Source organism: Dermacentor andersoni, chromosome 2 (genome assembly GCF_023375885.2).
Source record: "Dermacentor andersoni chromosome 2, qqDerAnde1_hic_scaffold, whole genome shotgun sequence".
In the NCBI taxonomy this organism is placed as follows: Eukaryota; Metazoa; Arthropoda; class Arachnida; order Ixodida; family Ixodidae; genus Dermacentor; species Dermacentor andersoni.
In genome coordinates this window covers 134,550,959-134,563,556 of record NC_092815.1, presented here as the reverse complement: position 1 = coordinate 134,563,556, position 12,598 = coordinate 134,550,959, and the positions used below count along the sequence as shown (strand labels likewise).

General features: G+C 46.7%; 1 protein-coding gene across 1 annotated transcript in view; it reads left to right on the top strand.

Moving 5' to 3' along the window:
• Positions 1 to 12,598, top strand: part of LOC126540691 (uncharacterized) — a 56,774-nt gene that overhangs the window by 26,925 nt on the left and 17,251 nt on the right. The window contains exon 6 of the mRNA XM_050187534.3: positions 7,051 to 7,160. Within this exon, the coding sequence (XP_050043491.1) occupies positions 7,051 to 7,160 (110 nt within the window). The remainder of the gene's footprint in view (positions 1 to 7,050; positions 7,161 to 12,598) is intronic.

Sequence of the window (12,598 nt, the reverse complement as noted above, 5' to 3'; positions counted from 1 at the left end):
CCGCTGTCAGCAATGGCACCGACTCCTTCTCTGTAATCCTCGCGATTGGCTTGGAAGCTTAGGAAGCACAATGCGTTTCAGAATTCCAGTTCCTGAAAGGCAGCTCTGCCTCAGCACAGCAATGTTACGCGATGAAGCATACATATTGCAGTGAAGCTTAACAAGCGTGGGAAAGGTCAATTGTCACGGGACACTGTACGTATTCCCTGATTATACACGCACGCACCCGCCGTCTCCTGTCACAGTATGAGGAGCGATAGGCCTAATAAGTGTACTGGCAGGCCTTAGAGCTTTTTTAGACATGCCTGGTGGCGATTTGAGCCCATAAGGGCAGTAAAAGACATGCATTCATTTTTTCGGACTTCCCTATTTTTCGGATGTTTTTGTGGCCCCTAGGGGGACCGAAAAATCGGACGTTGACTGCACAACTGACCAAGAGGATGCTTCAAATGGTCTGTGGGGCGAACGCACTGCGAAATGAGGACGAGAACAGAAAGGACTGCCGCATTGGGGAATGGTCAAGAAAGGAACTGTGCCGGCTCTTTTTTGAAGGAGCTTGATCTCAAAAAGCAGTGTTGGCTGACACCGAGATGCAGGCAACCCTCATCCAAACCAAAATAAACTCTTTAAAGCAGTGAAACACAACACTGATGCATTGTGCGTGAGCTGAGAGTATGTCAGGACAGTTGAGGTTGACTTTCCAGCTACTGAGAGAGAGTCACGTGTGACAGAGTTCGGGTCTAATACCAATGAGCTTGCTATCAGTTGATAGAAATAGCTCATTTTTGACAATATTTGCTTCTGTGTGCATCTTTTTCTATTGATATTTGAAAATGTTCCACTTGATTTTCATCGGGCGTTATAAATTTTATTTCGAACATATTTTATTTGCTGTGCATTTTACTAATCCCTCCCTTGAGTTTTCTATTTTGAATAAAATAAACACTACTTTTTACTATTCAAACTGGATTATGTCGCCCATTTTATTTTTTTAGATGCTTACTGGAGAGAGACAGCATTGGTCCACATGGTGTTAGCCTGCCTTAACATAAAACAAAGTTCTGTGTCACTCGGAAAATTTTGCAAAGGCACTCGGGGAAAACCTGGAAAACTCTGGGAAATTAAAAATGTCAAACTTGGTAGACACCCTGAAGGTAGTATTCTCACAGGGGGAAAGGAGTCGTACCAACTTTTTTACCTCTGTTGAGCTCTTCTTTTCCTCTCCCGGTAGGCCATGTGGCCCCTTTTAGTGAAGACCTATGCCAACGATGACGGCACAGGGTCCACATAAACAGCTTCGCTGTAAAAGGGGATTAAAGAATGATTTCACTGACCTTACGCACACAGTACCTTCTTGCAAACGCTCTCCTCCTCTGTTCTTTACTTTAGTGCATGCCACTTTAGAAGTTTACCTGGAAAGATTGAAGAGCCGATTCATTCTCAGACCTATAATTCACATTTGATTTGGTATTCAAAGAGCTCACCTAGCAGGGCGAGCCGCAAGGGGCTGTGTGGTATTTGGGGAAGGGTAAATTGGGGACATGGATGAATACACAGGGTGAGCAAAAGGAGGGGGTCTACTTATTTACGCAAGCTGATTCTCTCGTATGTATACATGCTCCCTTTGATCGACATTTGCCCCTGCATTCTTGGCCTGCTGCTGACTATACAGTCAAACCCACTAATAATGATACCGGTTTTAACAATGTGTCGGATTTAACAATATTAAGACAAACCGCTTCTACAATGCTCCATGCTGAGTTATTAGTTATAACAATTAAATATGGCTATGGGGTGTGTGCTCCAAAAGGAAAAGGGTGCAAAATTCTTGGAGAAGAAACAAATGCGAGCCCCTTTGTCACATCCGCCTTTGTGCCGCGCAAACTGCATGGTGCAGTGTGCGCTGCCTGCCGTGCCGTCATTGCATTGCCTTGAATTAAAAAAAAATGTAAAAAAATAAGGAGCCACTTTGTCACATTCTCCTTCGTGCCGCACACCCCCACACGGCACATGTCTTTCTCATGCCCTTCTCCCATCTCTCTTCCACCCTCTCGCCGATGTTGCGATGAGCGAAAGGGAGATCGGAGAAGGGTGACTAAGGCGTACCACAGGGCACAAAGGTGGGGTGAGCAATGCGACTCGCACATTCTTTTTTTTTTTTAATTTCCTAGATTTCGCCTACTTTTTCTTTTGGCCAAAGACACAAAGTATCATATTTAATTGTTATAGCTTATAATGCACCAGGGGAACATTGTAGTAAGCATTTTATTCACGACAGTTCAGGAAAGTTCAGGACAGCATGGGTGCTCATTGTTACATTGGAGTATTGTTAAAGCTGGTAATGCTATAAGTGGGCTCCACTGTGCTTCTTTCTATCTGAATAAAATGTTTTCTTGTTGTTTTTTTTTTTTTTTTTTGCAACCCACTTATAACAATGGGATATTTCTGGCACTTCATTAGTTATAAGTGGGTTAGACTGTAGTCTCATCTACCTGTGGTAACACTGGAAGTGTTTGTAAGCATGCAGGTTAGTGATTATATGCACTGAAAACTTGCACAATCTTTAAGTGAGATTTATGTGTACTTTGTTATAATTTTGTTTGCATTTTTATCTCCTGTATTCTAGTTTTCTCTGACATATTGAAAAAAAGATCATTTTTGAAAGCGCTGTGAATACCAATATGCACATATCTATCTCATCTAATTATCAGCACCAGAATATCAGAAGGGCGGATGCTCATACTTCATGCTACCTTTTGGAGGTCTCGCGTGAATATTTGCTTTCTGCTAATTGAAAAGCCACCATTATCGTGCATGCATGCATGCTTCAGGATAAGCGATCTGCAGGACGTTGTCTGCTCATGTTACTCACGGCATTGCATTGTTTTCTCTGAAATATTTAATGACCAGAAACTGCGCGGCTGGAATAAGAGATGCTATAGTGGAGTGCGGCAGATTAGTTTTCACCATGCAAGTTCCATCTATACGCATGTAAGCATTGTGCCTCATGATCAGATTGTAATTTTGGCACCTCAAACCCCACAATTTAATATTAATTTTAAAGTAATAATTTGCTACTTTTGATATAAGTACCGAGAGTAAAAACCTGAAATATACAAAATATCTACCTGGCTCTTGGTTCCCAACTTTTGTTAGTCAGACCGCGCAGAAAAATAATTATGCAGATTTATTGGCGTCAATGATAGCCATAGGGATGCCCATGCTATGCAGGCTAGCAGTAGGTTCGCAAATCTGAAAACGGGCAAGTTTCTATGGTGCACAAAGCATTTGTGTTTATTTATTGCAGCAGGCACTTGGTTTGTCTTTTTACTGCATTCTTTAGGCTTGCAAAGCAATAGTTTTCATGTCAGGGAGCATGCAGAAGCCGTCTCATAATTGATTATTGCATTCGATCAGCTTTTCTGTGCAAGCAGGCTGGTCTAGTGCGCGTTCAACTGGCGCTGGAGCTTCCACATGCTTTGTTCAGTTCCTCTACAGTACTGTACAATAATATGGAGTGTTGCAAAATATTTTACATTAATGAATAAGGGTGCTTGCACAGGCGGTGTTCAAGACGTAAGCAATTAGGCTTCTAGTCAAGCTTCAGTGTAAGGTTGGTCTGAAATCAACTGCGTGTGAGTGAAAACCTCGCACAATGGGAAGGATTGCTGTTAATAAGCCTTAACACTGGCGGATAAAAATAACCCATTGTGAGAAAATAATATTGCACTTGATATTAGTTGTATACAATTATCAAAATAACATGCACTCATGAGCATCTACTGTTGTTTGAGACACCATGGATGAGAAAATTAGACAACCCGACAAAAACTTCTGTGGGTTCACTGCTGCTGCCATTTAAAAATAATATTGCCAAGTTGCCTAACACGCAAATTTCACATTTGTTTTATTGAGGAAGTACTGGAGCACTGGAGGCTAGTTTTGACGATACCTTTAATCGAAGTTTTAGTATTCCTGACTCCCAAGCTATCGAAAATTGTGAAATCTGCGCAATAGTTCACTTGTCATTTCAGATGCTGCATGGCATTGCTAGAAAAAGTATTCCAAAGGAAATGTTTAACGTGTTTAAAAACTATCAAATTGATTTGTTTATAGAAGCCTGTCAGGAGGGGAGGAGTTAAATGTCCCTATAGATTAAATAAAAAAGAAGGATGCACCAAGAAACTTGCAGAGAACAGAACCACAGTCTGGTCTTAATATAAGGACTTCTCTTCTGGTTGATGTGGCCAATGAAACTAAATTATATTCATGATTTCAAACAAAATAAAGTTCATGCCATACTTGCTTGGGAAAATGCAATTCTTTGGTGAGATTTATGGTCGTCTGAGTCACACTTATCACTTTTCCTCCTAGGGTTCAAGCTGGTAGGTAGATAGTACACTAACACCCGACTTCTTTTTTTTTGTTCATTTAGTTCCATTTCGTGATGCTGTGTTTTTCAAACAAGCTTTGAATGTAAAAAGGGGGCTGCTATGTGAAGATCGTAGGTCTGCTCAGAAATAAGATTCTTACAAACAGGTGCCAGTGCAGTTTACGTAAATTCATTTATTGTAACCAGCTACTTCTATGTTTAGCATCCTCAGATGTGAAGTATTTTATAAGGCCATATAACACAAATAACAGAATGCAACCTTTTTACTTTGCAGAGCACTAATTCTTTAAAAACCTTCGTTTTCTTTAATATCCTATTAAAAGGGCTGCCTGTGCGTCGCACAATAGCTTCTTTGTGCATACAGAATGGTGCCTTGGTCTACTGCTGCAAAAAAAAAAAAAAAAAAAGTAGAAAGAAAATGCGTACATATACTCAGAAATGAGGTATAAGTCTGCTGCATGGAAGTTGTGTTTTTGTTTTGTTTAAAATTTCGTGCACTAACAGGCTTCTGGTGATTTGCCGTAATATTCATCAAAATGGGCTGGTAAGCTGGCACAGCACTCCTGCCTTCTCTCTCTAAAACTCTTTTTGGGCCGAGGCAGCCTGCATGGGCTCTAGGAAACTGTGTTAAGATGTGGTGCCTGATAGTTAAATGGTCAGGTTGTCTTGTTTGGATATGGCAGTCTAACTTTCTGAATGTCTCATTACCACTTTCAAGGCAACTTTCATATTTTTTTCTATTTCCCAACTGTTTTGGTCAACAGTGATTGTTGGGAAGCAGTTGTGTTGGTGGAAGGTGTGGTCTGGTGAAATTTTCCTTTTTGTCACCGCATGTGTATATTAAGTCACCTTATAAGATGGATATAACTGAATGCATAACTAGGCCAGAACATGAACAAAGAACCTCCATTTTAGTGCATGCACTCGTACTCTTACTTTATACATTATTGTTGGCTAAAATTTGCAGTGCACTCACTATTTTATAGATGTCTTTGTAATATTTTGTGGCATTGTGCACAGCAGTTCTCGCATAGATGGACCGGCTGCAGGAGCGCCTGCATCAAAAGGATAGGCAGTTTTTTATCGGGCATACTGTAACAGCTTGGGGGCTATTCCATTCTTATGATGAGTACTAGGTTGTAAGTTCAATTCCCTAGAACAGTAGCCACATTTCTGCGGGACTTGAATGCAAGTACACTCACGTACCCTTCTCTGGGTTCACAACAAAGAGCTCCAAGTGGTTCAAAATTAATCTGGACCCTTCCACTATCGCATCTCTCATAGCCCCCTGTGTTGCCCTGGGGTGTCGTACCAGATCCATCCATTAGCATGTCTGTCATTGTAAATAATGCTAACATCATCTGACAAACTTTGAGTGCACACTTGACTCTTGTCACACTCAAAGCTGCCATGGAGCTTGTGGATGTTTACTGGGAAATCTCAAATGTGAGGGATAGAAAATATTCTTGCATTCATTTCATCAAGGGCGAGTTTACTCAATAAAAAATTATATAGCATGAGAAGGACCATCAGCTTTCATGTAACATATTGTTGCTGAAAAGTGTTTGATAAATGCTGATGTGATTACTACAGACTTGCACGCATTACAGAAAAAAGTAACTGATTACAATTACTTCATTCAAACATGTAATTGATTACTGTTACCAATTATTGCCCCACAAAAGTATTTGAGGAATTACTCAAAAGTAATCTACTACTTATTTGTTACTTTATTCCAAACCTTTTTAACATTCCACAAATACAGTGAACAGAACAAGCTGGCCTGGTACTTTCACTGCATTCTCTGCATCCCTTCACACATTGCTTATGTTCACTAACAATTGCTTTTCAAAAATTTTGTTGGTCTTCTTCCCTCGTTTTTGTGAAGACGTCAGCAGCGACACCGAAAACTCGCTTGATATGCACGCTGGGTGGCAGGGTGGTGTTGTACGGATATCTTGCGCACAAGATCGTCATTACTCAGCATCTCGGTACTCGGTGAAGTGCAGCACTTGATTGTTGCGGGGACTTGGAGAAGATGCTCCCAGTTGGGCCAGTCAAAAGCTGGGGGAAAAAACTGTTTTTATGCGATTTCCTGGCTTAACCTCCTAAGTGGCCATCGCTATCGAGACGTATCAGCACCAGTCACATATGTACAAGACAGACATACCAACATGTGTACGAGACAGACATACCAGCACTGGCTAACATATGGTGGAGCTTTAAAATGAGGTAACAAATACTGAGCTCCCGAGTTTGCCAGTCTAAGCATGCTCATCTGCGAGGCTGCTGTGTGGCACAATCTCAGGCATTCTACTGTAGTTCCCGCCAAATTCAGATTATCAAAGCTGCGTCGCCTATTACAGCTTGTTTCATCAATAAGGTAACTAGTTGCATGTGATTGGTTACTGAAAAAGTAGTTAAATTACAGTGTTACCAAGTAAACAAATTAATCAATAAATTATCACACTACCAAAAATGTAATTGATTACAAGTAATTAACTATGTGCAATTCGTTATACACAAGTCTGGATGACTGTGACAATAGTCGGCATTTCTGAAAGATGAATTAATCATTGTCCCATCCCCACTTCTGCTGGGTTTATTGTTACTTTGTGGTGTAAAATCACAGAATGGCTGTCCTTGTCTCTGTTCAGGTGGAGTAAGCATGGACCCTTTGGAATTGATGAAACAAATGAGGGATGATGGGCTCCAACTGAAGGCCAATGCTTTGGGACACCGCTTCAATGCGAACCAGGCAAATCAGGTGAGTGAGAGCTGGTTAAACTGTCATCCTTTTTTAAAAACCTTATGAGTGTTTGTTTTGTCGTAAGAGGTGACTCATCAAAGAAGACAAAGCTGCCGTTGAAGACGAATGTTATTTTCGTCAACATACGAAGCCGCGCCGCACGCCACGTGTAAGGGTGTCATACGTCAAATTGATGTGTCGGAGAGCCAGGCCGACCTGGACAGAAGCATTCTCAGCGAGAGAAATCCGTTAGCCCTGGGAGCCAAGCGAATCAAGAATACCGAAACGGTAGTCATCGTTTTCGACGGCTACAAGGTCCCCAACTTCGTATTCTACGGCTCGGCGCTAGTCAAGTGCTCCCTGTACCTCAGGCAGCACGACTGCTGCTATGCCTGTGGTAGACTAGGCCACAGAGCCGACGTCTGCCCAACGCCGGAGGACAAGCTATGCAGGCAATGTGGGGCCAACAACCCCGACGACAACCACACCTGCTCGCCTACTTGCAGCCTCTGCGGGGGCCCGCACGCTACAGCGGACAAGATTTGCAAGCAAAGATTCCAACTCCCGTACATCGTTCGGCGGAGGAGAAGGGAAAGAAATGCGGAATCCAGGAAGCGAGACCCGCCACCAGCGCAGACAAGCGCCGACAGCGAACCGGCTAGACCTTCGAGCAGGCGCTCCCCCTCGAGAAGCCGCTCGAGGTCCAGGAGCTGTTCCCGGTCCAGGCCCAGGAGCTGTTCCCGGTCCAGGTCCAGGAGCCGTTCAAGGTCCAGGTCCCGGGGCCGCTCCAGATCGGGAAGCCACTCCCGGGGCCCACAGAACAGGGTCCGATTCGAGGAGCCAGCCGGTGCTGGGAAACAAGGTGCCACTTGGGCAGACAGAGTGCGCAGTGGAGGGAGAACTGCCGTAAAGGTAACTGGGGGTGCGGCGCCAGAGCATGGTTCGTCTGAAATAGCTCAGCTTAGGAAAGAAAATGCCGAGATGCGCAGCATAATCGAGTTAATGCGAGCCGAAATAGCAGAGCTCAGAAAGGCTAATCAACCTCACCACGTCCCAGTCCCTAGTTCAACCCCCTCAGGAATCCCTTCGGCGACCCCCTCTCCCCAAACCCCTCGGGGACCTCACGCCGTTCCAGTCGCTAGTTCATCCCCCTCGGGGACCCCCTCTCCCCAAACTGCAGATGTTCCCATGGTCGTGGATGCGAGCCACTCAGGCAACCCAGCCAAAAGAAAGGCCGTTCCCAGCATGCCCGAAAATGTACCGGCTAAAGCCAAGTCCGAAGTCAGAGAAATGTTGAATTCAATCTGCTACGAGATCAAGAAGATTACCGAACGACTATCTGCAGTGGATCAGCGACTCTTGGTCGTGGATCAGAAGTTAGACGCGCAAAATGTCAAAATTCAATGCTTAGAAAACAGAATGCCAGAGATAGAGTCCAAGGTGCAGGAAATGGACATCAGGACGTCAACCCACGTACGTCCCGTTTACTTCACGGATGGCGCGTTGGTACCTACGCCGCCACCACTGCACATTCCCGGACCGATTAATAGAACCACCTCCCTCGAGACCCTAGTAGCAACGCCGGAAGGCGCTCTATACAGCAAGGATGGCGCTACACACCCAATTTAGGATTTGGCAGTGGAACTGCAGGGGACTCCGCCATAAAAAATGCACCCTGCAGCAGTTTGTTCGCACTCACAAAGAAAAGCCACATGTTATATTATTGCAAGAAACGATGACTGATCAGGTTTCACTCCCGGGATACAAAGCTCTTGCTCTCCGTGGGGATGGCAGAGGAATCTGCACATTAGTCAGCAGCAAGTTCACTTTTGTCGCACACGATCTAGGGGTCCGGCCTAGCAAGACGGAGACCTCCCTAGTAGAAGTCATCCCAAGCCAATCCAATATCTCTAGCATTTTTATACTTAACGTATATAGCAGCCCGAGCGATCACACACAACGTTTCAAAACCATCATCACTAGGGCAACGAAACTCGCCGGAAACTCTCCCCTGGTTGTGGCCGGCGATTTCAACGCCCCCTTTCACGCGTGGAACTACACGCACGACACGGTCAAGGGTAGAAGTTTGTGGCAGGAGGCGGGAGATGCGGGACTCTCTCTATTGACGGACCCAGCCTTTCCCACCAGACGGGGCACCTCCTCGACCAGGGACTCTGTCCCGGATCTCGCCTTTGTTAAAAACGCTGTCTCAGCCATGTGGTCGAATCTGCTCATAGACCTCGGTAGTGATCACTACATCACGGTCACCAGCTTACAAGTGGAGCAGAAAAGAAAGAAGGCATTCTCGGTGCCTGACTGGGACAAATTCCGTGAGGTTCGCAAGGCCCGCGCCGCCCGTGGAGAAAAGCCGGAGAGTCTCGTCCAGTGGTGCGCACTAATTCGGCAAGATGTCTGCTCCACCACCAAAACCATAGAGACGGATCTACAGACAGACAAAATGGATAGTAGGCTAGCACACCTTCTCGAGGCTAAGCAATCACTTCTCGAGAGGTGGAAAAGCCAACGCTTGAATCGCAAGCTCAGAAAAAAGATAGCCGAGATCAACAAGCAGATCGACGAGCACTGCCAAGCCCTGTCTAGGCAGCAATGGGACGAAATTTGCAATTCAATCGACGGGCAGATGCGCACGGGAGGGAAGTGGAATCTTCTCAAACACTTGCTCGACGACTCCGGCACCAAGTCAAACCAGAGAACTGTCCTGGCTAAAGCACTCCACGAAGCTAAGAAGTCGTCTTCGGAAAAGGACATGCTGGAGATCTTGGCTAAGAAGTACCTGCCGCTCAAAACTGTGGCCGATGAGGCGGCATACCCAGTATACAAAGGGAAGCCGAACTCCGCGCTGGACGAGCCTTTCAAGATCAGTGAAATCCGCCGCGCCCTACACGACCTCAATGGTAGGTCAGCACCCGGCCCGGATAACATTAACAACAAGGCTCTCAGAAACCTAGAGGACGCATCGATCGAGTTTCTTACAGATGAGATAAATCAGATTTGGGAGCAGGGAATTGTACCTGAAGAATGGAAGTTGGCGAAGGTCATACTAATCCCAAAGCCCGGTAAACCGCCGAGCCTGGACAACCTCCGCCCAATCTCGCTAACGTCATGTGTAGGAAAGGTGGCCGAGCACGCCATCCATAACAGAATTGCCGAGTATATCGAGTCCAACGACCTTTTCCCTCACAACATGATAGGCTTCAGGCCAGGCCTCTCCACCCAGGACGCCATGAAGCTTATCAAGATCCAAATCCTGGAACGCTGCACTCGGGACACGAGAGCCATCCTTGGTTTGGACCTGGAGAAGGCCTTTGATAACATCCGTCACGAGTTCGTCCTCGACGCCATCTCCAAGCTCGACCTGGGCTCGTCCTTCCATGCCTTCGTCAGATCTTTCTTGAGCGACCGATGCGCCATCCTCAAGGCTGGAGATTTGGAATCGGAGAAAATGGAGCTGAGCAGAAGAGGCACCCCCCAGGGGTCAGTCATCTCACCACTCCTCTTCAACATCGCAATGGTCGACCTCTCAAGGTATCTAGGCCAGGTCCAGGGCATCGGTCACACGATCTACGCGGACGACATCACTGTCTGGTGCGCGGGTGGCAGTGACGGACAAGTCGAAGCCGCTCTCCAGGAAGCTGTCGACACTACAGAGCGCTTTCTAACCGGCACGGGACTCCGGTGCTCCCCAAAGAAATCGGAGCTCCTTCTCTACAGCCCAAGTAGAAAGGGCCGCAAGCCACAGAACTGGAAACCCCCCACTGAAATTGACATTAATCTCTACACCAATTGCGGAGATCCCATTCCCAAAGTCGCGTCCATTCGAATCTTGGGAATGACACTCGAAGGGGCGGGCACGAATAGCATCACCATTCACAAACTAGCTAAAAAGACGGATAGCGTCATCGGTCTAATCAGGCGGGTAGCTAGCAGAAGAAGAGGCCTGAGCGAAGAGAATCTGTTAAGGCTAGTACACGCTTTCTTGCTGTGCCATTTTACGTACGTAGCGGCCATGCACGTCTGGAAGAGGGCCGAGCGAGACAAGCTAAATGCCATGATAAGGAGGGGGATCAAGAGCGCGCTCGGGCTACCAAACTACACACGCACCGACCGACTCCTGGAGTTGGGTATTCATAATACCCTGGAAGAGATTGCAGAAGCACAAGAAAGGGCACAGATTCTCAGGCTCTCCGGCACCAGGGCGGGCAGACGACTCCTAACTGAGATGGGCGTCCCCCCGGCCACTGTCGAAAACGCCTACCAGGGCCTTCCAAAAGAGCAGAAAGATAACATCATCATATCGCCCGCCCCGCGCAATATGCATCCCCAGCGCAACGTACAAAGAAGGAAGGCCAGAGCGGTGGCGCTCCTACGCCGCGCAACAGAACTCCCTGGCGGCTGCTGCTTCGTTGACGCGGCCCAGTATGGCAACAGCAACAATTTCGCGGTAGTGTCAATCAACCACAGGGGTTCGACCGTTAACGCCGCTTCGGTACGAAGCACGTCGTCGCATGCGGCCGAGCAAGTGGCCATTGCCTTGGCCCTCCTGGACGACGGACATGCCAATATCTTTAGCGACTCCAGGGCAGCCATCCGCGCCTTCAGCGTTGGCGCCGTGTGTAAGGAAGCCTTTCGCATCCTCGACGGCAAAAGCATCGCCACCCACACTCTCACGTGGTTCCCCGCTCACATGGGATCCATCATGGGAGGCCCCACAAACCTCAACGAGCTGGCCCACTCCAAGGCGCGAGGTCTCGCTTTCCGCGACCATGGAGAACTCCAACGCCGGCCCGCAGTGGTGGAGAACAGAGATCAACCGACCACATACAACGAAATTGCGCAGCACTTTTATCTCGGCAGGAGAGACTTTCCCCTTCCACACAAGAAGTTAAACAGAGCGCAGGCATTGACCCTCAGGTTATTGCAAACAGGCTCATATCCCAACCCGGCTTTATTTCACAAAATTTATCCCGACACCTATGCCACTAGTTCTTGCAGGCGCTGCAATGACATCGCTAGCCTAGACCATATGCTCTGGCGTTGCCCCTCGTTACGAGGCACAGAACGAATCAATGAAGACAAGTGGCTCTCCGCTATCAAGAGCCCCGATGCCGGGGCGCAACTATGGGCTGTCCAGAGGGCCCACGATGCGGCGGTCGGGCAAGGCCTGACTGTCCCAACGTGGGAGCGGCCCGCAGCGCGCTGAGTCGCGTACTTCAGGACCTTATTAAAGTTCTGCATCCATCCATCCAACATAACTATGTTAGTTATGTTACAGTTAAAGTTAGTTGCTGCTACAGCCTGGGGCTGTAGCAGCAATTTTTGCTTTGGCTGATGTTTCAGGTTTTTGCAAGACTTGGGCTGTTTTTCTGTACAGGTGTGTCAGTTTTTTGTTATATTTACAAAGGTAGGGAAAACCTTTGCAACAATTAACTATGATT